The following is a 27409-nucleotide window of genomic DNA, read 5'->3' as shown; positions in this document are numbered from 1 at the left end:
TGGTGAAGAATTACCTAATGATGGTTACTAAGCTCTGAACTAAAAACCTGATCATTTAACACAAATTTCTGAGTTACAGCATTTGTTAATTATAAGCATAATTGACTTGTGAAACTCATCTGGCCTAAGAAGCCATGATACGACATGCTCTAGCCTGCAACAACATGGAGTTGTGGCTGCATACCACAAACAGACCCCAAATAGAAGAAAACAAAGTTATTTTTAAATCCATTTCAGAGAAAGTGTTTGAAGACATATAGGTGAGAAGGTGTTTGTATTCGTTTTAATGATTCCTCAGATAAAAGGACACATTTTTTAAACAGTTTTGTTTATTTGTTTGGTACAGAGAATTCCTGGAGGGGGGACTAATATTTATAGCAATGCTAGTCAAAGTATTCTGTCTGTTCCCAAGATCATGCCTCCAACAAAGGAAAGCAAGAAACAAAAAGCCTCATCTGCCAAAACCAGTCCATGTAATTTCTATTGTTGATTGCTTTTGAAGTGAATGATACTGAAGCCTAAAGCAAATGCTAACCAACCAGGTCCCACATTTTAGTTTTCCAAATAGCTATCCACACAACATTTTAAGCTTCACAAACAACGAAGCCTTTAAAAAGGGCTTGTTTTAAACTGATCCAACTAAACTATCAACATGATGAAGTGTTACTCAAGTGCTGCCTTTCAAAATGCAACAGTTGAAACTTTTGATTCAGAATTGGAAGAGCAAGACTTACTGTTGCTCAAGGTGAAGCCCCAGGCAGTAATGCTTATTTTCTCCTCTATTTTATAAATGCATCTGAAGATCACTGTGACTGGACCAGTAACTACGAAAAACAATCAATACCCATCATCACCACACACAACAGCAAACATTAGAAATATGCACGTAAAGCACATATATGGTTCCTACGATATAGGCCCTTCAAAGTGAGGGTCTATATATGCAATACAGCTCCTATCCATCATAGCAGCTTATGAGCACAACGAGCTGAAAATGTTCTTACCCCAAAAAAGTAGCCCTGTACTAAAAAAGGCAGCAGATACTTTGTGTTGTTGATTTGGGCAGAGCAATCCTCTCAGAAGTATTCATATAGTGGTTCTGTTTTGAAAACTTGAGGAAGAGAAATTTGATTTTCATAGGCCTTAGATACTTACTAGGTTTCTAAGTCTACAACTCAACCCCCTTCCCAGCTTTTTCAAAATGGAAAGGACCAGTTGCAACCTTCTTTTACAGAAACTTTCTAATGGAAACACCAGCTTCCTTGAACATCCACTCAGATGTATACAAGCTGTGGCAATTTGTCATACAGGAATTTCACAGCATCCCAGACTTCTTTGCCCATCTCCCTCAAGCACACTATTTAACTTCATTTTGTGTTCTTGTAATTTGTGACATTAATGTATTTCAGTATTTCATTTATCTCCATGTCTAAAGCATTATAGTTTTGTTGAAAACTTCATATGAAAGAATTCTTTTGGCTATTTTTTGAGTAACCAGAGATACAGAAGATTCAAAAGCCTGCTTTTGAGTTGCATTAAATTTACCCTACCCTTTTTCAGATTAATGTAAGACAACAGAAATAAACTAGATACCAGTTTATTCCCAGATAGGAAGGCATCAATCACTGCAAAAACTTTCTGCTGCTTACTATACAGTCAGCAGGACCTACCTACTCCTGATAGATCCTATTTAATTCACCATGCTATAAAACTATACACTCCCTTTAAGCTTTAAAATAGAAAACCTAGATTTTTAAAAAATAATAGATCAATCCCCCTACATGCATCCCAACAGTAAACAACACAGTTTAGCTCAGTCACATTAGCAAAATAATGTAGACTATTTTGCTGCATTGCTTTTTTTAGTTACTTGTCCATCAGAGCAAAAATTCCTTAAAATATATTCGCATTTCTCCCCCCAAAAAAGTTCAGCCCACTCATACTGAATGGTTTTTACTACTCACACATAAAGAAAAGGTATCTGGAAGTAGTCTGCTTTCTGGCATACGGATACCTTGGAAATCAAATTGAAGTGAGGTCTGGCATTTCTCTCTGTGTGTGTGTGTATATATACATATATATATAGAGAGAGAGTGAGCGCGCGTGCGAGCGGCTATTACTCACACCTTGCTATGATAATATGACTTGGCAAGTACAGAGAGTCAAATGCCTTCCCCCTCCTCCCCTCCATATCGTACTGCTATAATTGTTCACCAGCATTTTGACATAGAGAAGGTTTGTACATACGTGCTCCGCTGGCGTGTGTCCAGACACGGTCTGGGGAGGGAGAAGTTCTCAAGAGTCCCTGCTAGACACACACAGTTGGAAGAAAGCCTGAGAGACTGCAGATTAAGTCTACAAAAAAACCACCCAGACTGTGTTGGCCAGCTGAAAATCTCATCCCCAGATTTCAAACCAGTCTGTCAGACACTAGACCTAGCAGTGTCTGAGGCTAGCGGCACAGCTCTGTTTCCAGGCTGCTTAGATAACAACTGCGCAGCTAACATCATGGGCTGAGAGAAGTTATTTTAAGTTGCAATTACTAGTTCATATCTTATCAAAAGAGCTGGATGTGCACAGCCATTGCTGCTAATAGCTTCCCTTCCTCTTCTGAAAGAGGAACAAGAATGTTATTCACGGCAACTAAAGAGAGTAAATAGTACCAGGTGAAGCATTAGGTGCACTCTGCTGCTGCAACCACCCCAGTGAACTCCAGTACCTCCCACTCTTCTTGCAGGCAGTCCCGCTGAAACAGATTTGAACCACATCTCTCTTTTTTTTCTTGGAGAAATACTTAACCAGCCTCTTTCTTACAGTGACAAAGGATCCAATCAAACTACCATGCAGACACAGTGCTCAAAGCCAAAGTCTGCACAAGCAACCCTCTCTGTTTAGCCGAGAGCTGGGCAGCCCCAACTGCACACAGAGGGTGGCAAAGTACTTTGCAATTTCAAATCACTGAGCAGCCAGGAGAGGTGTTAGAAATCACAGCAAGAAGGAAAAGTGGCACTACTGCACATCAGACATGGCAGAGCTTCAGAGGGAGTCAGTAGCAGGATGACTGAGAGCAAAGCATCTTCCATTTGCTATACACAAACTAACTCCAGTATGAGAATGAACATCAACCACAGATCCAATACTAAAAGTCATTGCCTTAGCACAGAATATTCTTCAGCAGGCAAGGTTAAGCGTTGAAGGACAGCCTGACCTTGCTACAAGTTCATCTGAAGTCATAAAGCTGAATGGAGGAATCTGGACATAAATAAATATGGTTTTACTTGCATGATTCCTTACACTGCTACACCTCGGCAATGGATTTCTCTTAGGTCAGTCACATGGCTGTTACTAACAGCAGAGACTGGTCATCATAAATATTATGCTCCCATACTGGTGGCACCTACAGTTTAAGAACAATGGTCCCATCAATCCTCCAGACCCACTACTGGCAACCAAATACAGTATTTTCCATCAAGTATTTAATGAAATTAATTTAAATAGGATTTTATAGACCAGCTGCAATCACTTATTGCAGCCTTTTAGACCACTGTGACTTTCAGAAGTTAGGCATTATGTTACTGATTTTATTTATCATTAAAAAAACCCACATGCTGTAAAAGGGTACATATGGTACCCAACCACCATTGAAAGGTAAAGAACTGGGTGCTTTCCAGCTTTCTAAACTAGGTTCTGGAACATCTTCTTATAGTTTGGGTAACAAATTGTTGAAGAAGCTAACATGAGGCTTTGTCTTTTTATAATACTTAATCTGTGTCGTGCTGTCCCTCACTGCCCCTCCCTGAAAGAAAACCCACCAAAAGGTTGCAGGAGGTGGGTTTTTTTCCCTGGCAGTGAGATGCTGCTCTAAGACTGTACCACACACAAACTGAGTGAGCAGCCAACTGCTGAGTGGGAGGCTCATTAAAAAGGGCCATTTGCTTGCCATATGTCTCTTTCTTCTAGACAGACTAATTCTAGTTGTTAGAGTTCTAACCAGAAACGCAGATCAGTAAAGCAACTTTTTGTTAAAATGGTACCAGAAATTTTCCTAAGCAAAGTACTGAGAAGCATGCGGTACACAGAGGGAATTACCGGTTAGAAATGAGAGCCCTGATCCCAAAGTGGGATTGGCAGAGTGCCTCATCTTTGCCATGCTGGGCATTTCCCAACCTCCTGCAGGGCAGCCCTAGTCCCACCACCTCTTCCTGCTCCTGCCCTCCATCACCACCCGGGCTGCTGCCGCTATTGTCTCCTGCTTCCCCCCTCCACTGCCATCACCCCCTTGTTCCTCTCCCTCCCTATTGCTGCCGTAACATCTCTCCTGCTCATCCCCACACCCAGCAGGATGACTACAAACTGACAAGATCAGCCAAGCTTGTCTGCTATGGAGAAGTCTGTGCATGGTGCTCCCAGCTTGGGAAGGCAGCACAAGCACATCTGCTCCCAACCACCTATCTAGAACAGCTCTGGCAGACCTTTGGGTCTGTGCTGTGTATCCTCAGCAGTGTGGGTACTAGCACATCAGTAGATAAACACAGGTAACCCGCAGGCATGCCACAATGGGGTAGTGGTCAGTCAGCAGGAATCAAATTGACAAGAAGGAAAACAACCAACAAAAAAACCCCAACCCCTTAAGATTTCAAGTGCATCTCTCAGCCTCTTTCTTAGAGTTAGACAAAGAAGTTTTTCAGATAGGATCACGGGCATACTAGATCTGTCAGTCTCTCTTCTATTTACATACTGTTTTAAGACACCACCAGTCTGAAGCCAGACTCAGGTTCTCCATTAGTTTTAGTTAGGAAGTTTGTCTAAATTCACATTATGTTTTGATAGCAACTGTCCTCCTGAAGGATCCGAAAGCACTTCACAGGAAAAAGTAGATACCGTGAGCAGTTAACAAGTAATGACCATCTCTCCCATCTGACATCCCAACAATGTCTAGAAAAGGCTAAAGCTGATTTACAATCACACTGCAATCTCGTTTCTGCTTAAGACTATTTCTCATAGAGCACCCCAAGATATGCTGTAGCCGTTCCCCTATAATAACTCTAAGGGCCACAGCCTTCCCAGAAGCTCATTCCAGGTTTCCAAGTTGCACTGGTTAAGAACCTCTCAGCTCAGACCCACGAATCTTAAACCACAGCATTACTTTGTTTTTCTTCTTCTTTTTTTTGGTGAAGCCATGTGTGTAACAAATGTCTTAATTCCCCACATATACTTTGAACCCTAGTAATTAATCTAGCAGGGACACAGTAGCCAAAGAACTGGATTACGCAAGCCACCCTGTCCCTCTATGTCACTAAGGTTTCACTTTTCCCATCAAGCTTCACAGTAGTCCCACTTGGCCTACACAGTCTTTATTGTTTGGAAACAGGGGCCCACGCAGCATTTAATCAGAAAGCTTTCCCCCATCAGTACTTCCTGCTGAACACTCTTTATCCTCCACAGATACACATCTCACACTTGCCTACATTCAAAACAGTATTAATTATTTAAAAAAGGAAAAAACACCAAAAAACCCAAAACACAAGCCAAACCTGTTCTTCTGGCAGAAGACAACAAATGTACTTCCCATTATTTTGGTGAAGACCTGCAGAAACCTTCAGATGTGACCATACATCCTAATTGAACATCCCTCTACTTTTTTTGTGCAAGCATGCAGCCATCGTGACAAAAATAGGACCTTTCACATGATGAACTTGTCCCTATGCACACCAAAAAAGAGGGATCAGGTAAGCACTGCAAAACTAGGCAACAAGGAGCAGACGCAGCCAGCTCGAATTATTTCAAAGCCAAACGCAGCCAGCCAGCCTTGGCTGGCTATTCCCAGCCTACCGCAATACAGAATTCAGGCGAGATGAACCAGAAAAGGTTGAACTGGTGACAAATACTGAAAGAGTGTGCTGTGAAGGTCACTGCCCTGAAAAACAGAACCTTCTTAGCATTTAGATTTAAAACTTTCTTACTCTACATAGGCTATCAACCATCCAAGATGACAGTAGCATTTGTCAGTGTTGTAGATTGTGACAGGTGGCTCCCCAGCCAGGCGTTCCTAGTTTGAGGACACTCATGAAAGCTCCTGCACAGTGCACGCATGTATGATGCATTTCCTTCTTTGCTGCTCTGCCCGTCTTTGGGATCAAACTGTGCACTCTGGTTCAAAAGAAAAGTTGAGTCTCAGCTGCACTAAAGGGTATGAGTGGAGAAATGGAGCTTCACGCCTGTACATAAAGCTGTGAGGGAAATAAGTACAGGCTTCAGTTTCCCTCTAATGCTTAGGTCCTTCAGAATGAAAAGTTAAACACTCATGTTCCTCCTATCCAGTTAATAATGGTCACCTTTGCTATTAGTGTTAATAGCTTCCCACACACACATAACACAAGTTAATCTTTGCCAACTGAGAACAGAAAATCTCTACAAAACAGTTCACGACAGAAAAAAAGCCAGTTTTTCCACTCCTCGAAGTTTCAAAGCGCACAGAAGTGCCCTTCCCTGACACAGCAGAATTACTGTCTTGGATCACAGGCTAAATTAAACACACAAATTACATTCTCCATATAAACAGAGTTACACATGGCTTAAATAGCATGGTTTTATTTTCCTATTGGCACCAATTGGCACAGTAGTTCAGTCAAAGCTTAAGACACCCGTGATGTCAGTTGCTTTAATAGGCAGCACTGACGTGACCAGCCCTCGTTCCCAGACATGAAGTGTGCTGGTTTCCATGGGGAGGATGCTGACTGAAGAATTTCTATCGCACTTCCTATCAGTTGTTTTGAGCAGCAAACACTGGCTCCAGGAAAAAAAAAATAAATCTGTTTGGGCATCCAAAAATTCACAACATGACATCATCCTGTGCGACATATTTCTCCGCAGCTCCCTCCTCAAACACACATGACCTATCAAAAACCCTGTTCTACATTCCTGCCTGGGTTCTGTATTTACAGAAGGGAAACACGTTCATCATTTTTGCCTTGCTTCTTTGCCATGTTAGCTCAGTTGTAACAGTTTCCCCTCCAGCCCCAAGAAGCAAAAAGGACAGTCAGTTTAAAAGAAGTTTCTTAGACTGATCATAGGAAGCTCATGGCAATTTCTTCCCTCCCAAATTCCCACGCAGATTTAGGCCATGTAACAAGTCAGAATATCAACAAAGGAAGAAGAGGGGATGAACTTGAAACAAAGTGAAACCAAAAGGCAGAAGAGGCAGCTCAATGAAGTTAAAAAAAATAAAAATGCAGTAAACTATATGCAAATCAGCTAAGCATATAAGGTTTGTACTTCTCTGCAAAAGCATCTGCTACTAGCATGCATTACAATCCAGGTAAGAGTCATGGGGTAGTTGCACTGGTGACTGCATTATTCTCTGTAAAGATATCACAGCAGTGACGTATGCTTGCTTTCTTCTGCACCTGCCTCTGTTCATACAAAAACACAAACCACACACCAGCACCAAGCAACAGGTTAACAAAAGGCATCATTATCCATATAAACTATCAACTCAAAACGCACCCCCTTTCAGCTCAAACAGATCTTATAAAGAGTGTTCCTCAAGGTTTGCACAGAAGGGAAAGCACATATTTTTTGAATGATTAAACAGTAACCATGTCCTTTACAACTGCCTTCTCTTTATTCTCTTCTCCCGTCAAGGGTCAACTTCGAGGCCAGATGGGTAGCATTAACTCTGTAAAACTCCTACTTTTGGGAAACCTGTGAAGTTCCAGACTTACAATTACAGGCTAACAGACCCTCTTTGAGCTTCTAACTCCCTTTGAAGCTTTTTAACTGTATGGTTTTCTACATGCCTGAACATCTACTTCAGGGTAGGAAAGAGTGAAGCAGCTTCACAATTTGTGCCTTGTTCACTGTCTAGGAACAGGCAGCTCACCCCTACCCCAACCTCGCTGGCATGAGCTTACCAGCAGGGCTGCCTGTTGCATTCATGCATCTCCTCCCTTTTAAATCCTTAAGTTACACCTCGTGAAAGAGGAGAACTGCTTCCTCTTGGGAAGTCAGGAACCACATTCCCGGTTTCATTGTAGCTGGTACTTAGGGCAGCCTCAAGTGGTCAGAATCGTGGGATCAGACCGGAACCTTGAGTGAAGCTCTAAAAACACCTCAAATTCCCAGCAGGGATCAGCCTTTTCCTCTCAGCTTCCTAGTGGTTAAGTTAGGCAGCTTTTAAGACCCTTCTCCCAAGTGCTTAAATCTTTCTAGCATCGTGCAAATCAGCCCAGCGCTCCACTATACCAGCCAAGAGCTAAGGCAAAGCAATTCAAGCAATGCCAAGCAAATCCTGTGTGATTAGTCCATCACCCAGCCTTCTGGGAAGCAGTTTCCTGGCTGCTATCCTACCTTTCCCTCAACTGCAATCTTTCAAAAAGTCATCCTCCCAAGTTCATTTCTTTTGTACAAGCCTCTAGAGTTCTTTCTTAACTGATGCAACTCTGATCAGCTTCTTTGCTGCCCACAGAGATCTGAAACAAGCAAACAAAACAAAAAATCCACCTTACAGTGAATGCTTATGAGGTCACAGCTGAATTTCAGCAAGTCGCAAGTTTGCAGACTTAAAGTAACAGCCAAGAACTGCAAGTCTGAGAGGAATGTGATACTTCACATCATAAGCTGTAAAGGCTGCAAGTTTTCCCTCTCTCCTCCTACTCCTTTTCCCTTCTTGCAAACAAAACACAAAGTTCAATGCTGAGGCAAGACTTAGTTTTTTTTTAAACAGGAGTAAGATTATACTCACGAGCTAGTATTGAAAAATAGCACTATCTTCACAAGCTTTTGTTTCCTTTAAGGCACCAAGCAAATCCCATGAAACCAAACAAATTTTGTAGTACAACTGGGTGTCTATAAACGACAAACACTTATTCCAGGTTGGAAAGCAAGAGAGAAAATGCAGGTATTTTCTTTCCATGAACTTCTGGGACATAATCAGACTCTTTCTCAGTTACTGGGAGTAATACTACCCTGTGAACTAACTCAACCGTTCTTATTGCATGAAAGAGCAGCAGCCTCTACAGCAGTTTCAGACATTTCAGATGGGCCAGGCAGCAAAACTAGAAGGTGGATGGGAACTAAAATAGAGTTGAATGGGGTTTCACCAGAGGGCTAAATACAAATTTTGATATATCCAGTCACCAAATTGAACATCAAGCAAATTCTACAAATTCTATAGGCAACTGTAGAAATCTCTCATAGACATGAAGCTGTATATATACAAAGAGAAAAGCAGTCTCACAGCCTGCTAACTCACATTTATGAGGAGGGTAACTTCAAGGAAACCAGACACTGCAAAAAGTCTGGCTGACTCCAGAGAGACAAAGTTGAGAGTGAAAGACACTCCACAGTGCAACCTGATGAAGAACTGTACACCATTGTTTCACTAGAAGCTAAATATGAACCATCTCCCTACACTGAGAAGGTATTTCTGACCCAATAGCTTGCATTCTGGGAAGATGACAGTGCACAACACTAGAGAGCAAGTACTGTATATACTCAGAACAAACTCCTGGGTCTCAGGACAAGTGCCTCAATCAAAACTCAAGTAAGCAAGCAAACAAAAACCAGGGAGCCATCTTAACAGTTATAAAACTAAGTGCAAAGTAGAAGGCCACCAGTACAGATGGTCAGGCAAAAAGGGGACCATTTCATTAAATTTAGGCAAAAAGCTGCTACTTCACCAGACTGGCTAAAGGGGGAGGGATGAAAGAACAGGAAGAACATGCACATACACGGGTGCAAAAGAAATATGTGATTTCTGCCAGCAACTTCAAGTGCCTGCATTTTGATCCTGTGATTTGATATTGCACTGTAGATCAGTGGTGAGGCATTTGCCAAAATTTAAACAGGCACAGAAAAGTGGAATAACAGACAGAACCATAGGGAAGTCTGATAGAAACTGACCTTGTTGAAGGTAACTCTCTGGGGGAAAATGAAATAATTTAAGAATATAGATATTTGCTCATGCATAGAAGAATAGTTCATCTGTTATTTCAAGGTGGCAGGTTTGAAAAACCCAGGAACATGAAGTTTCCAGACTACAAAGCCATGATTGCCTAGAATAGAAAAACTCAGTCTTTGATAGCGAAAAAGGAGGCAGCAATTAAATAAAAAATAAGTAGATAAATATATTTTAAGGCATAATCATTTCTCTGTCAGAAAAGCACAGAATATGCTATATGGACAATTAGAAGTGTTTCAGACATTAATCTCAGACAGCTGAAGAGGCACAATCTGCTCACTAAAACAAACACCTAGGTATCTCACCCTACGATACCCAGCATCTACTCTGCAATCAAACTTCTGCACAAAAAACAAAATGCCTTTCTTCTATTTGTTTATGAGGAGTAAAGGGTTGCAATTGTCAGGAAACATCACAGTCAAGTATTCAGAGCTACAGGAGTCATATTTATCTTTTAAAAGCACAAAGACTATAAGCTAGTGGCAATGCTTTTATTAGCAGTACCTGTGAAAAAGCTTTCAAACCTCCAACTGCTTTTCAGATCATACAAGCTTTTTCAAGATTTTTTGGAATCAAAAACAACAAACCAAAACAAAACTTGTGTTCCAGGGGGTTAAACATGTGGGTGGATTGTTTTTTTTTTTTTCCTGGGTTTTCTTCTGAGGACATACATTCATTAATTATTGACCAGCCCATAGACACATGGCAGCCTGCCTCTCTCGGAAGCACTGTTCAGGCTGTTCTCTCCGCCTTATATTCAGTTGCACAGCACAAAAGCCCCAGGAGAGCTTTGTGGTAGCTGGATGCCAGGTTAAATTCAAAGCAAAACACCAATTAAAATGCAAAACGCATTTCATATCAGGGAGTGGTGTACCTGTTGGCTGGAAAGGACTCACCTAAGTAGAGTTGCCTACTCCAGAGCAGTGTCCCTCCCTGTCTTAGATCTCACCCACCTCTTTGAACTTTAAAATTACCCTGCCAGAGCTGTACTGCTCCACTTACAGAGAAGAACAGGCGTAGCTCTCCCTGACACCACCCGCTGTTCCCAGGGAGGCAAAGCCCCAGACAAAGAGCTCTTTATCCGACACCACCTTCCTTGATCAGCAGACAGCATGAAGTTGCACTTGAGGGAGCGAGGAGTCCAAACTGAACATAAGACAAGGAAGCACCTGCTCTGTCCCCAAAGTGACACAAGTTGGCAGCAGACACCATAAAGGCGTCAAGCAAAAGACATTTGCCAGTCTAATGTTTACTCTTCTCTCCAGGGCCACAAAGGAGCTGTACAGCATACTTAGAGAAGACCCAACGTACTATAAACATCTAAGTGCTCAGTATCACCAAATTAAAAATCCAGGCTCTTCCAGACCTTGGATACATCAGGTTCAGGGTGGGTGCTGAGCAACAGCAGCTGCTGTCATCACCTCAAGACAACTAGGAGATGCCTAACTCGCACCATACTTCAGTGCTGTCCTTCCTCAATGTCCAAGGTCTGACAAACCCAGAGTGGGCAGCAGTACACCTGCTGGGACTGCAAAGCTGTGTCATGCCTTTGGACTTCTGCAGCTGCAAATCACAAAATCTCAGGGAGCTCTCCTACTCCGCCACTGTGAAGGCAAGTTCACTCTTGAGAAGGCCTGCAGAGACCATCTTCCTCCACATTAGCGTGACGCAGTGAGGAACAGGCCCATCAGGCACCACTCCATCATTAACAAATCAAACCAGTAGAAACAAGTTTCGGTAGGATGTTTGTTGTACACCACTTCTGCCACCAGAGAAGGGACTTCTGACTCATTCCCACCCGGCACCCCACCTGGGGAAGGCACGCATGACAAGGTTTTACATGAGGAAATGTAAAGGACATTAAGAAAGCTATCAGCACACTCAGGTAAGCAACTGGACTGGGCACCAGCGATCACTCCGTACTAGCACTTGCATACCTTCACTGCCTGGCAGGGAGGTGTGAGTTCATGGGAAGGGTATTCCCAACACCCCGGATGTGTTAGTGTGGCACACCCTGGAACAGGGAGTTACTTTCTAATGTCTTCATAAAAGTATTTTCTTCTTTAGTTGCCGCCTATGTGCACACAGATGGCAGCAGTGACACAAGAGGTATTCCCTCCAAACTTTGGGCAAAGATGAGTAAAAACTTAAAGAAAAAGAGGTTGGATCTTTAAATATATTTTTTTTTTTAACATAATCTCAAGAGGAACAGCTTTGCTCTAAGAACAGAAAAAGCCTCAAATGGGCAGGAGAGCAAATGAACCATCAGTTGCAACAACAGAGATAAGGCCCTAAAAAACAACAGTAAAGGTTCTGTTATGATTTGATTAAATGTAGGAGTGAGTATTTGGGGCACAGTAACCTAGATGCTGCCAACCCATCCCAAAGTACTTTTTCTTTTCACTGCATGCACTCACCAACACTAGCATGGCCTTTGAAAGAAAGGGCTACGCTGTGTAGGTGGGGGTGCGCACGGGCATGTGGCTTACTCCACGGCCCTCTGTGCTGCTCTTCCTGCACAGCAGGTTTTAAGCAACCATATCCAACTCCATTAACTGTCACATCAGTAATCCACATACATAAGGAACCATGGCCACAGAGCACAAGCATTTACACCAGGTTGAATCTGGGCCATTTAGAGTCAGAGCAGAAGACCCCTGTGGCTTGAGCTGATGAATCCTCAAAACCACTTCTGATAGTTTTGAGCTATATAGAATATATATGGAAGGTAACACATAAAGGGTCAGACAACACCCAAGGGCAACAGCGTTCAAACCCTGGATGATGTCTTCAGTGCCTTTTAGCCATCACAGAATATGCTTGAGACATGGCCATCAGACCCCTGGGATGCACCTTCCTGTGCTGGTAGCTCTGCAAAGGAATGAGAGGTGTTCCACTTGATAAGCAGCATCAGCACAGTGAAGTCTAATTCTGCAAGATACCAACACGGCCTGTATCATCCAAATTCAGATCACAAACCAGTAGTTTCCAGAGGCTACTAAGGGAGACATTTATCAAAGTCAAGACTACAGTGCTGCCTATGCCAAAACTAGCAGTAACACTTGACATCAGCTGGAGGGTATGGATGATACTTCTTTTAGAGTTGCTTTTGGACTCTCTTTTAGAGCAGAAATTTAGTATTAAGGATATCCAGGAACAATATAAAACTAGTTCAGACAGAAAGCTAGTAAGACCATCCTGCAAGTATCCAAGTGTGAATTACGTACCTGAGGAAAGCAAAGGACACCAAGGCAACGTCCTTCTGTTGTGATGGTTTACCTTGGACTCTTGTAAAGTCCACCCTTTCACACCAAGACAAGGGACTATCAGGACAGTAATTCTGATCTCCTTTCCATTCTATATGCACTTGAAGACCTCTTTTGTTTTAGAAGCCAGAAACACATTAGCCATTTGGTTTTAATTACACGAAAATTGAACTCGATGCTACATTAACCTTAACTTTAAAGAGAAGCAGACTGTAAAGAGTATTCAAGAGGGAATGGTTAGACTAACAGCTGTCATATATGACTGTTCTTTGACAGCAGCAGCAAAAATTAACCATGTCAGCCACCCCCAACAGAAACAACCAGGGTAGCAGTTTCCCAGCAGGGAAAAGACCATCAGCAGGACTGCAGAACTCAGAATCTGTTTAATGAGATTTCACTTAAATGTAAAATACAACATTTTCCTTCTTTAATAAGGCTTTATTGTATTTAGGTTTAATAAGAGGATCAAAACCCAATTTAGCAAGTAGCAAAATAAGATTTACTTTATACTCATATTTATATATGTGAGTGATGACTTTGTGGTACTTAAACCCATAATCTCAGGAGAATAACATCAGTTTCAACTTCCTTTCCCGCTCAACTGTTGCAGCCAAAATCATGCTGCAATTTGCTACACTAAAAGTCTGCTAGGGTTAAAAAAACCCAGTTATTCCATTAAAGCCAAAATAAACCTAGAAAGTAATTTTAATGAACACTTATGTTCCATCTTTAAGGGTCATTCTGGTAGGCAGTGCATCTAACCTGACAGAAGTTTAAAGTTAAAGCATGCAAAAAGTCAGTCCTATAATCCAAAATTTATACAGCAATACATTTTGCAAACATTTGCCTACAAGGATATAAAATCCCTCCTCTAAACCCAAAAACTAATGACTGAGTCTCATATAAACATTCTGCTGACTGTTCTAGCTGTGTTTTCTGCAACGATGGAAAGTTCCCACATGCAAACGAAGGGCTATGCCAGCCAGCTCCCACAGCAATCACCACCTGACGGCACTAACCTTTTGGTAGCAGCACATCCTCCTCAGAAAGGTAATGGTTCTGAAGCACTCCCACCTCCCAGAGCTCACTGCAGAGCAGACGGCATGGCTAGCTCCAGAGCTAGCAGCTTAACTGTGCCAGATCAGTGCCCAGCCCAGCAAGTCTTCTTAGGCAGCTACATTCACCTCTGTAGTGTGGGGTTCTGGATGCCAGGAAGCAATAAACGCAAGGCGCTGCACAATGCAGCCCTGAGAGGTCATTCAGTGTTAGCTTATGCATGGTAATCCACAGCATCATAAGTTGATTTTTAGGGTATGGAAGATGTCTCTAAATGCACTTAGATGTTAGCACCCAAGCACCAGACTGCAGTACTTTGCTAACTAAACCTTCACATGTTTAGACTTGTCTCTCCTTTCTCGTAGGCAAGACCATCAGACATGCTCTGGTACCCCAAGTTAGCACTGACCATTTTTGTGAAGTTTCTTCAGCAGCATCAAAGCCCATCACATATTTATTAAGTGCCCTCACTACACGGCAGTTTCTGAACTTTGATGTATTTTCATCTCATTAACGAAGGGTTTATAGCAGGGAACTTTCTGGAGACTGTCTGACAGCAAATCGTATTCTGCCAACTAAATGCACACTCTTTTCCTGCATTAACATAAACAAGGAAGATATTTTTGCAGTATCTTGGGGGACAGATTTTGATTCTGCTGGTATCTATGTAAATTTACACTATGAATGAATGGAAGTATGAAGAGTCAGGAAACCCACTTAGCAGATCTTGGTTAATTGCTTTAAAAATTAAAACCAAAGCTTTAGTAAACCTATTAAGATCCAGCCTTACTTCATGCCAATAACCATTTTTTTTTCTGTTCTCCTTCTTCCAGGAATCACAGTGCGGATTTTAAAATGCATCTGCTTGAAGGAAGTGAAGTGTTTATCTGACCACAGCACTGAAGCTTATGCAGCAGCCAGGAGGTGCAAAAAGACAAAAAAAAAAAAAAAGATTAAAAAAAGTTACATTCGGAGAATTTTAAAGCCATGTATATTATGACACTGTATGCCATCAGACCAAAGCTTTTAAATGCCCGTTAAAAAAATTAACCTTCCCAGAGTGAACTCCAAGGAGAAACAGTACATAAGAAGGCAACTGGTGTAAGTTTCATCACTGAAATAGGATGCATCACTGCAGTTGCAGCACTGGTGTGATTGAAATAAAACATTTCAGTCAGCTCTTGTACAACTTAGCACACCCTCATTGCACCAGCATCTTAAAAGAGACCTTAAGAGAGCCAAGTAGATTACTTAATTGACAACTGGCTACAGAAGACCAAGTAAAACACAATGCCCACATCTTTGCTTTGTAGCCATGGCTTGCCCTGCTCACACTTTCCAGCTTCTTCAATTTTCTGTATTTACTGCAGTAAGATAAGCACTTCCCACTCATTTAGTATTGTTCCATTCAGCCTGTGAATAAGGACATTGAGCAGTAGGAAACAGTTATTAAAAATAATTTCCTAGGAAAGTAATTTGAAATTGTAAAATAAATATGGATTAGTTGCATCATATCTGCTTGGAACAGTATTATGCATCACCCAAAAAGGCAGACGGTGACAAGGAAGTACTGAGAAGCATTAGTGTAAAACCACACTATTACAATGAAGGGTCCCTGGCTTTTAACATGGAAATATTCAAAAATCCCCTTCAGCCTGAGTACGCAATGAAGTGTAAAACCCATTCCACCTTTGATCGAACATGTCAAGGAATTTTCAAACTTTCACACTTTTGTCACCACATTCACAGATGAGAAGCACTGGCAGTTCATTATACTCAGACTGAAACCAATTCTTCTACATAGCTATGTGTTCTGTCAATGTGCCACCCAGGCCAATACTGACTTACTCCCAGGGCTACTGAATAGATGTGTCTAACATTACTAAAAAGTTAAGTCACAGACACTGGCATCAGAGACTTAGCTTCCCTCTTGTCAAACAAAGCGATCAGTGTAAGTGGTAGGCAATTCATTCTCTTTGAATTTGAATTTCAGGTCAACAATAGCTTTACCTGCATAATGTACAGGGATTTCTATCTTTGGCCCTATGACGTAGTGACCCTCCTCCAGACTGTGAGCTGTAATTGTTGTCCACTGCCGACATGAATGAATCAGAAGATAATCGCTCTCTCGAAGGCCTTCTACAGTTTCTCCTGCAAAACAGAAGTAGGGTTTTTTTAAAAAACTACTTCACAGATTGCATCACGAATTAGGAAAACTTCACAACAAGCATATTATTCTTATTGCTATTTTTTTTTTCAGATGTTTGGAGATTTAAAAATCCAATTCTACACAGTGTTTATCTTTGCAACATAAGCACTTTACCTTACAGAAAACAAACATAAAGCAAAACAACTCTGTGCATAAATACAATACCACAGAGATGTAATCCAGATTATTTACCAGTAGCTCTGGGGCTCCTTTTTCAGCTTTCTGCATAAGCAGACTTTTCATATCTCTATGTCTGCCTATCTCATTTGATATGAATACTTGAGAGCTCTTTTAGTTTTTAAATAGATGATAAAAAAAGTACATTTCCATATGTTGAAAGATCACTGTCACACCACCCTACAGCCACCTGAAGCCAAATCTTGCTTATCACTATGAAGTAATTGAATATCACACACTTGCAGATACAGAGATTTCAGCTTTGTCATTCTATCCCTTTGCAAGGCACTGCTTAATTAGCCATTCCTATGCCTGTAACCTTAATCCTGCCACTTAATGAGGCAGAAAAAAAAATACAAGTTTAACACACACTAAAGTCCTCTCAGAGATACATTCAACCAGAAGCCCCCACAGATAATGTCCAGCTCATCTTTGTAATTCCCTCTCTTGTACTCTGGTGTCTGTCAAATCCATCACAAACACAGCCAGAAATCCAGCTCTCCTTTTTAGCCCTGTCCCTACCAAATCCTCTGCATTTCTGCCGATTACTTTCCCCTCCTCCACCAGCTGCAGTGCCTGATCAGGACTGGAGTGCTTTGCCTGGCTTTCCAGCAATTGAAAGAGCCACACTAGACAGAGTACTCCAAGTGTCAGCTATACATCTCAAGCATGATATACGAACAATCTTCATAGAGCACAGCATATCACGGCAGACTGCTCTTACATACCTGCAGTCCTGCTCAGTACGTGTCTGCATTAAACACACAGAAAACAGCCTTTCTCAAGGCGTGTTTAAAACAGCCACGTGAACTTTCAGGAACACTTAGTAGATACTAAACATGGGCCAAGAATAATGAAGTTTTAAATTTCATTTTCCTTCTCTCCAACCAGCCCCCTGCAGTTACAGTAAAAAATAAAGCAAGCAGTTTAGCCCCGGAATCAAGTTGGACAAAACCCATCCCCTTCAGCTACTACAACAAACTGCATTCCCTTCACTGTCCTCCAGTATCCGTAAAAGTCAGTGGAAGAATGAGACTTCCCTCAGCCTGAAGCAGCAGACGTTTCCCCCATTCAGTCTCTGCAGTGGAGAGATACTTCCCATGGAGGTTTTTGGTTTTGTTTTTTTTCCCTTTGCCCACACCAGACAATCTTTTCCACTGTGTAGGCAATGGCTACTACACACCCCATTCCTGCCTGATTTCATGCTCCCATTCTATCAGAGAGCACCCTCCTACACAATTCACAACACAGCAACTGGTGTGTGTGAGAATTGTTAAGACTTTAAATCAGAAGAGACCATTATGACCATCTGCTCTGACACTGTCTGGCCCCAGGATTCTGCTTGTTTCCTCCAGAAACTTGGATTTGGCTAAACAGGTGTGAGACCTGCTCTGACGCAGGGAGTGCAGGTGATGGACTTCCCTGGGTCTGCTGTCCCACAGCCCGTTAAACCTTTAAAAAGTTCCTGTTTTTCACATTTGGGGCAAATATAACTGTGGGCAAACTGTTGTTATAGGGGTGTAGAGGGGGAACAGAAAAATATAAAATATCAAAAGGTATACAGAGCTCCTTAATACCAGTTATTTTTGCTCCTATGAAGGCACCATTTCCAGGTTTCCTTCCTTTGCACGGCACAGTAAGTAGCTTCTAGGTAAGCAGGACATTCCAAGAACTAGCTTCCAAGTGCTTCTTGGACCACATCCCTTGGCAGCCCAGCCAGCCAGACAGGCTGCTTAACAGCAGTTCCTGCTCCCTGGGAAGCACTACCCCTCCACCCACAGCACACTGGGATAAGGGACCTCGGAAAGCCCCTGGAAAAGTGGCAAAACCACAATGCAGTGCTGGAGAACTCTTTGGTCCCATCCATATTTTGAAGGAAATTCAGATATATTCGCTGGAGGAATCATGTATCCACTAATTTCTACCAAATCATCCGACCTCTAGGACCTCATGTTTTCTGCTCACAAGGAAACTCCTAATACATATGAAAATTATCCTCAGCTTGCTGCAACAGAGGTTTACAATTTTGGGGAAAACCACAATAGTAATATATGGTGTTATTTGAAACTTGTGTTTCAGTTCAGAGACTTACTTTCATGCTTCCTATAATCCATGGCAACAAGTAATTATTCCATCCCACAACAAACTAACACCAATGGCACCTAAGGGAAGAACTGGTATTCTACTAATTTCACTGACAGTAGCAAAGAAATTTTGAAGAAAATACAAAGCATCTCTGGTATGCTTTTTCTCTGCCTTACAATCCATAGGTATAATTTTGGAACGTTACCTAAAGGAAGGCTGGATTCTACATCCAGGACTGCAGGGAAATAATTACAGTATGGGTCACCCTCAAAGCGTCTGAGGAAATTCTCAGGAAATATTCTTAGGAATATTCTATTCTTAAGAAAACAGAGACAACTCCAGTCATGGCACACATGCCATGATCTGTTTAAGTGGTTACTCCACTAAAACTGGGTGGGACAGGTGAGTGTAAAAAGAGATTACTAAGGCAGGTCCAAGAGTGACTACATAATTAAGTCTGCAGCTGGAAGTAGCTGTATATTTTAAATAGAACCTTGGAAACCACAATTTTTCTCACACCAATTATTTGCTCTAACCAATTACATCGGAAACAGATTTCGCGCTTTGCCATGGGAGACCGAGCCGAGAAGGTGGAGTGAATGCAGTGGGGAGTTCACGGTCCCTCCGGCTCCCTCACAACAGGCAGGTCTGTCCTTACTAAGCCCTGATTTTTCCTAACTGTGAGCGAGACTGATTCCCAGGATTGCTTTATAGGAAAAGGCCCTTTGTCACCAAAGGGATTAACAGACTTGTGAAAACACCTGGCTAGTGTTTCCATGCTACGGTGCATGCAGACGCTTTCCATGCTATGGGAGGAAATACAAGGAAGAGTCAAACGTGACTGAGGACAACAGAACACGGTGATACATATGCTCTTCTTTCTTCCATTTTTCTTCTAGTCTGTCTCCCCCTGTAAGACTTGCTCCCTGCCTTTTCAAGCAGTTTCCTCCTGGAGAGGAGGACCTTTCAGGCAGGAGACACCTCTGGCATGACTCAGCTCCCAGCCCCAGCACAGCTCAGGTTTAGCCCTTTACACTTCTCTCAGCCAACCATACCTTAAAAAACAGCCACGCATATCCAATCTGTTTTTTTTTCCCGCTGCCTCGGTAACACAAGTTATGCAAGCCTTTCATTAATCACATTTTAACTACGTGGGAGAGAACTCGGCAGTCCTCACATCCACCAACTATGCAACTTGGTTCTCACCTATTCAACATACTCCTACACTGCTGCTTACACAAAAATCAGACGCCATAAGAAAACAGAGAACACAGGCCACTCATCTTCAGTAACAGTTTTGTCTCTTATGATCAAATATGGATTAGCTCTATCTTCTCACCCTCTCCTCCCCACCCCACATACCCGCAATATAATTAAACCACTACAAAGAATCTACAGGCAAATACTTGCATTGTTTTCTTTCCCCCAAATAAAAGTCAGAGAAGCAATGAACTATCACATGCAATTCTCCACCCTTCCTCAAGTTGCCTTCCTCTTTCCAAAACATGAGTCAAGTCTATTCATACTATTGCCTGAGACTAAGAAACCCATGATTCGCTAACAGCACCTAAACAAAGCACCAACACCCATCCTTGCCTGACAGTAAAAGCGTCATACCGCTGAACTGAAATATCAGCCCGTATGTTCCTACACAAGCTGTCTTCCTAAAAGCACTCTGACCATGACCAGTATTGGGGCTACTTCATCATGCATCATGAAAGCAGCACTGCAACAGCTATTCATGTGTTCACTGCAAATAAGATGTCTTACCATTTTTTAATTACATGATCCATTTCTATACAATTCCTAAAAAACTCAAAAATTGCAAACCTCTCCCTTGTTGAAGGGCAGTTGCAGAGGGAATGCTGACCATGAAAGAAAAAAAGTAATTGCTTAATCGAGTCCCATGCTTATTAAATACCACCTACATTAAATGCCAATACTTCTTTAATAATTTTTTCCAGTTCCAAAACTGGATCATCCACATTTGGCAAACCTTGGCTCTGTCACTGTAAACACTCCAGCCTCCAACTAACAACTGTAGTATGACTGGGAGCAGGATACTTCAATCTGCAAGTTCTGAGATGAATTTCTGTTTTCATTTGCAGTTTTTAAGAGCCAGAGAAAACAGAGGTTGGCTATGCACAGGGACCAAGTTTATACATGGCGATGCTGCAGCACAGAAGGGAAGCTCATTTCTTTGGAGGCAAGCAGTGACTTCCCTGCAGGTTATGGCCACTGCTTACTTTCTAAAGACACACACTGGTTGGTTGTGGGGGGGGGGTTTGGTATTTTTTTTTTTTAAGTTTAGCATTTCACAGTTTTCAACTGTCTGGGGTAAAGTCTCAGGGGTAGAACTGAAGACCACTCCAGTTTTGAGGGGTCTGAGCGCTCCCACCTCTTCTTCACTCCCTTCTGGATCAACCTTCACTGCCTTCTAGATCAACAATTAAAGCTTGGCCCATTACAGTCCACAAAAGACAATTCACACAAGTTCCACATATTCTGGTTTGCCAAAGAAGCAATGACTTAACACCAACACCTGAAGAAAAATCATGAAGCAAAGGAAAAAAGAAAAAAAAGAGCCCACAACTTTTAAGGTTCTCCTCCTAGTATTGAGAAACTAATGTTCAAGTGACTGCAAAATGTGCAGAGCAAAATGACTCATTCAAATAAGCAGTGGTCTACAGGAGTATAAACACTTTATAATGCCACACACTGTCATCTTGGCTAAGAGTTTGCATCATTGCCTTAAAGCATAAGGTTTGCGTCTGGAGACATTAAAATAGTAGGTCATGAGCAATTCGGAGAAAAAGAAGTCAACACATGCAAGGTTCCAGCAACATAACAGATACCATTTACACACGCCAGATGTATTAGATACCATCTCCTCCTGCCAGGAAGATGGCTACGGAGACATTCCTCTCATCTCATTCATCACAGAAGACTGGAAAGTGAGCTTAGCGCTGTCCCTTGCACATCAGTTCAAGCATGCAGAATTTCTTCTTCCTGGAATAAAAAGACTTACAGAAAAGAGCTAGGAGCTCATGAGAAACTTAAGATGGCTTTTGTGAAATAGCTAGTGAATATGCCCACAAAACTCCAGGGAAAAGGGTCATGACTTCAGGCCATGTGTTTTGATTAAGCCTGAACACCATCTGCATGCAAGGTAACAGATGCTGTACAATTAAGTGCATCACCCGGCCTGCCTTGGTCAGTTAAGTAGGTGGTGGGTTTAATTATTCCATCTAATGTTTCACAGTTGCATAACGTCATTACATAACAAAGTCTCAGCTACATTAAAAAAGCATTTCAGTGGGTGCTCAAGCCAGGTACCTACAAAATCACGCAAATTAATAACTTCAAGTTTATCCCCGCTCGGGCTTGCACCAACATTTGTGAGGAATGAAGGGTTAATTTGTGGAACAGCAAAAAGAAGTGGCTGTCTGGTCAGGTGAGCATGTCTGCTGTGAAATAACTACAAAGAACTGTCAGTAAGTGGCTAGTGTTACAAGGGAAGACTAGCCACCAAGGTTTATTTTACAGCAACTGGAAGATAAGAGAAAGCAGAATGATTAGAAGCTGGAAGAAAGAAGTGAGGTTCTTACTTATTTATCATGCTGTCATTGTACTGAGGAGCCTTACTTACAGAGTATCTGCTTCACTGGACCTTCCCTAGTTGAGGACCAAACCAGCCATGCATTAAGATATACCATAATATTATCTTTCCACATCACGAAAAACAAAGCACAGCCCCAGCCAGTATGAATTGAATTTATATTCTACTGTTAAAAAAGACAACCAACAGCTCCTCCCCCCCAAAAAAAAGAACAACCTAAAATAAACAAAAAAGACTGACCAAAGAAAAGACAGTATTATGGACTTCATGGGTCTGTACAAAGAGATGTTTCAGGTCAGCGGGAGGTCACACTGCTAGCACAAATACAAATGCCAGCGCTGCTTTTCCATTCCAAAAGAAGGAATCTACAATACAGTACAAGAGTCAACTAATAAAAGCTATCTTGGGTTTTGGAAAGGCAATCTTGAGTTTCTGCAAACACTAATCACATAGCTCTCACACAGGTAACACCTTAACAGGAATTAGATTTCTTTTCATTTTATTGGAAGATTCACAGCCCATAGAAGTTGAAGCCAAGGCCTCCTCTCAGCACAGAAGCTCAGGGGGTCCCCATCTAAAGTGGGGAGCCCAGGGTCTAGCACTGATGAGACAGCACACCTGAAGAGACCACACACAGGTCAGAAACACCCAGCTGTGCAGTGAGCATCTACCAGCTGCAGGCATTGCACACACTAACTTCAGCCTCCTTGGCAACGAGGGTCTGTGAGCATCACAGGTACCTGCAAGCCTTTCCAAAGTAGGCTTTGTGGTATCATCAGGTGTTAAAACCAGGCTGGGTACCACAGCATCCTTTTGCCTTTAAAAAAAATAAAAGAAAATTCAGGGGCATTCTTATCTGGGAATCTGTGTTTCCTTTCACTGCTGGGCTCATCCTTTACACAATCTTCAAAGAGCTCCCAACACTTTGGTTCTTGTTCAGCCACTTGGTTGTTTGGACTTCTGACCTCTTAAAATACAAGACAACAAAAACCAAGGCTTAACCACCCACAAAAAAAGCCAGCAGACAGTAACTCCTTGCTCCAAGTTAACCAAAACAAGTAAGCCAAAAAAGATGAAGATGTACGCCAGACTACATCACAAAAGATTTTTCACTGTTAACTTCAGTTTGGTCTCATTTGATGCAGGGACGCAAGGAAGCATCATTAGCACCTCAAGAAGCACTGCACCGCGTATGTTCCTTTTTTGTTAGTAAGAGTACAAGTTCTTTGAAAAACATACACAAAAAATTACTATAACTCTTAGCACGGGCAATAGGCTACTGGAAGAGAACTCCAAGTAGTCCATTTTCCAATACCTTTGAGGCTTAGCATCTATTTTTATTAGAGTCTGAATTCAAAGAGCAGTATGAATTCTTACACTTATGGGACAGGACTGTGCTCCTAAATAACCCTCTCTGGTTTTAATATATGCAACAGAGGAGAAACAAAAGAAATGAGTATGTGACAACTCTGTAGAAGACAAACAATAGATTACATTCGTTTATCAAATACCTGCAGTATGGTCATATATGACCATCTGACAGCAGTTGTCATCTAGGGGAGGAAAGGAACAAGTGGGCAAATGCTCTTTTTCCCTTAGAAGCACAGACTTCATCTGAAGTCAATGAGTGGTTTTGCTGTTTCAAGCAGATTGAAACTGCAACAGTGCACAGGACAGCTTCCATCTGACCTCCCATCAACCACGATGCCACCAACATACAATCCTTCACCTCCAGCACTCAGTTGTATTACCACAGCAACATCCCACTGGCAGAGCAAATGCCTCTTCTCCTACAGATCATTCTGCTAATACTTATAATACGCTAATACTTTTATAATGCCGAGTTTAGAATTTTCATTTTAAGGGAAGAAACACAAAGTTGTTCTTAAGTCTGAATATTCAAATATGGACAATTTATTTTATTTTATTATTATTTAACAGGTCATGCAACCTCTCCTCATGACAAATAACTCCTACCTGAACTCTGAGGGAGAGTAGAGAGAGGAAATCAATGTGGTTTTTTTCCCCATGCATGCTGCATCTCACTCCAGAGTATCTGTTGGGTATTTATCTGTGAAGACATACCTCAAAGAACATCAAAGACTAATAAATACTAAATCAGGGTGGTTTGCTTGCTTAAGTTTTGGCATTGTACTTGGTTACTGAGTCAAATCTCAATGAGCTGTTCAGCCTGCCAGTGTTATTTCTTCTGCAAAAATAAAACTTGCACTCATCCATGCTGGAGGTCAGAGGAAAAAGTTCATTAGGAGAACATCTGAATTTTCCAGTTTGAAGGAACAATGGGAATTTTCACGGAAAAAAATTAAATCCCTGTAACGTTTCTTCACAAAGGAAGGAAACCCCGAGAAATCTTTTGTTACACAAAGAGCCCCACTTGTAGCAACATTAATGAACATCAGAACTACATGGATTGAAAATTTTATGGGGTTTTTTTGTCACTGTGACTGAACAGATGCTTGAAAGAGTTACTCTTGCACAAAACGCCTAATGGGAGAGAAGTAAGAACACGTAACTGCAGAAAACACTACTACTAGTGATGAAAAACCTCCTTTGAAAGCCTCTCCATGTTATCAGTCTCACTTTGTCATTCCATACAGACACAAAAAAAGGTTGCTAACAAAAAAAAATATCTAGCAGATTAAATTTCCTTGTTTAAAGAAAAGCAAAACAACTTGTATGGGGGTGTATCATACAAAGTCTAAATACAGACTGCCAGTGAGTTAAAAGGGTAAATATTCTAACTTCTAGGAGCAAATATTGTAGTTTCTAGGAGCAAGATGGAAAAAAAAAAAAAATCAACCAAAACAAACCCAACCCACATTAAAATTTAAACATCTCAGGGCTATAAAATGTAGTGTACTAAATTTTTAATTTAAAATGGACAGATTCATTAGGAAAGCCTGACCGTGGTCTCATCTGACTGTCTGTGTCTGAACATGGTGGAAAAGATGAAAGCAGAGGGCTCTGCCCTTAGGTACACAACATTTTGAACTTGCAACACAAAGACGTGGAAAAAAATTGCAGTTTTATCTAGGACTGTTGATAATCAACCACAGTTTTCAGTTTCCCTTCTTCCTTCTCAATTTCCCAAGCAGTTTAAAATATGTGCTTCTGTTTAGTTGTTCCATTCCTGCAGCACATTTATTTGTGCTGATTCCTATTATCTAGATCAACTAGTATTTCTGTCAGGATTCAAACTGCAATCAAACACACTGACTCTCCAAAGAAATATTGATTTGAACTTCTGTCAACTGCATGGACCCCACATCTTTCAGTGGATGAAAAGCTTCCCTGACAGCATAAGGTTTCATACTCATTTTGATTGTAAGACAACTTATATTCTTCCTTTGTTTGCCAAAAGCAAGAAAAGGGAAGAAGTTGCAACTAAAGCAGGGAAGATCAGGCAAAATGAGTTGAAAATCTTGTGTGCTGTCTCTCAAATTAAGATTCAACCAGTTGCTTCAGACTTGCTTTTTACATTACAAAAGAGTTGTTTGTTTTTTTTTTTTTAAAGGGAGTTTTAAAATGTTATATATATATAATTTTTTTCTTAATGTTTTTATTAGAGCCACAGGAGAGCCCAGGCATTGAAGCCAGCTCAGGCTGTGCATCAAGTTTACCAAGAGTTTTGGACTGCCTCTTTGGCACTTTGCTGCAGAGATCATGTAAGATGTGCCCAGGAGAATCATCCAACCCCGTCCAGCCCAGACTGAGACACTCAGCTGCCCAAAACTGCTCATCTGCAGCAAAGGCTGTTACGACCAACTACTGTTGTCTCAGCCTTGGATGGTGGAAGGAGAGACACTGAATAGTCTCACAGCTTCAGGAAGAGCTGAGCAAGATGCATCTACCCATGAAATAGCTTGTCCAGGATTAAGCCTCTCCCCACTGTACACCTTTTCCCTTGGATGAAACACAACTGTTGCTGTTTACAGTTGGCCATGCTGCAACCATTTTCAGTTGTGTCCGAATGACAGGGCACATCACCCTCAGACTGCCCAACATCACTACTTGCAGTACATTGTGCATTAATATAACCCTCCAGCCTCACTGTACTGTGATCAAACTTTGCTCTGGATGACCATTAAATATTTCACAATCAAGAGAAAGGAGATAAGGCTTTATTTCTGCAATTTCCAATCCCTCTGCAAAAGCCTGATACAATCAAATTACTTCAATCCAACTGATGCTGAACTCAAGCTATCACCCATTAATACCTAACAAGGGAGCAGAGACTCCCATCCCCCTATTCTTTTTATGCCTGCCAGCAAGAAGACAGATTTATTTCCTTAGGATTAGCATTTTGCTATTGGAATGACTAGATATACCAGTACTGTTGCAAGAAATCAGCATAAACCATAATCTTGTTACAAGGCTATGGGACAGATTAATCCACAGAAAAATCCAGTTTGTTCCAAGACAAGCTTTGCTCTAGCTGCAAACACACAGAGACAGCATCCCAGCGAGTCTTCAAAACAACCTGTCTGACCTACTGCAGGGAAGAGGAGCACAAATATTTTAAACACTAAGTGGAATGAATTCTGGTGCCACTGGTGGTAAATGCACTGCCAACTTTAGTAATCTCGCAGTTGAAAGCATCTTGCTTTCTTTGTCTTCATCAGAAAACTAGTAAAAAAAAAAACCCAACAAAACAAGAGTAACAACACAGATTTCATTGAGCTGTGTTTGTGTTTGTTTCAAGCCTTCAGAACAAGCATCCTGGAACGAGAAACCTTACTTTTTATGAACTCAAGCCAAAACATCTCTTTCAACACAAACTGGTCTCCACCCCCACACAGGGGGGTGGGGCCGGGAATCCTGCAAATCTTAACATTTACATTCCAAAACACAGTAACTTTCTGCTGCTATCATAATTACTCTTCTTATTAGTGCTGAGTATCACCAGATGTAACTGCAGCTTTGCTGCATCCTCACAACAGATTTAGCTGTAGGACTGATCCAACAGAACAGTCAATCATCATGGTTAGTCACAAACTACCCTGGAAAGTCTCAGC

General features: G+C 41.6%; 1 protein-coding gene across 2 annotated transcripts in view; it reads right to left on the bottom strand.

Moving 5' to 3' along the window:
* The window catches only part of GAREM1 (GRB2 associated regulator of MAPK1 subtype 1), a 106417-nt gene that overhangs the window by 62516 nt on the left and 16492 nt on the right, over positions 1 to 27409 (bottom strand). The window contains exon 2 of one of the 2 annotated variants that reach the window (XM_055705488.1): positions 16294 to 16434. In XM_055705488.1, the coding sequence (XP_055561463.1) occupies positions 16294 to 16434 (141 nt within the window). Of the gene's footprint in view, positions 1 to 16293; positions 16435 to 27409 lie in introns of those variants that run through there. The other variant, XM_055705489.1, reaches the window with a different exon arrangement.

The sequence above is a fragment of the Falco cherrug genome, chromosome 3, assembly GCF_023634085.1.
Source record: "Falco cherrug isolate bFalChe1 chromosome 3, bFalChe1.pri, whole genome shotgun sequence".
NCBI classification, from domain to species: Eukaryota; Metazoa; Chordata; class Aves; order Falconiformes; family Falconidae; genus Falco; species Falco cherrug.
This window is presented reverse-complemented; position numbering and strand designations above follow the sequence as displayed.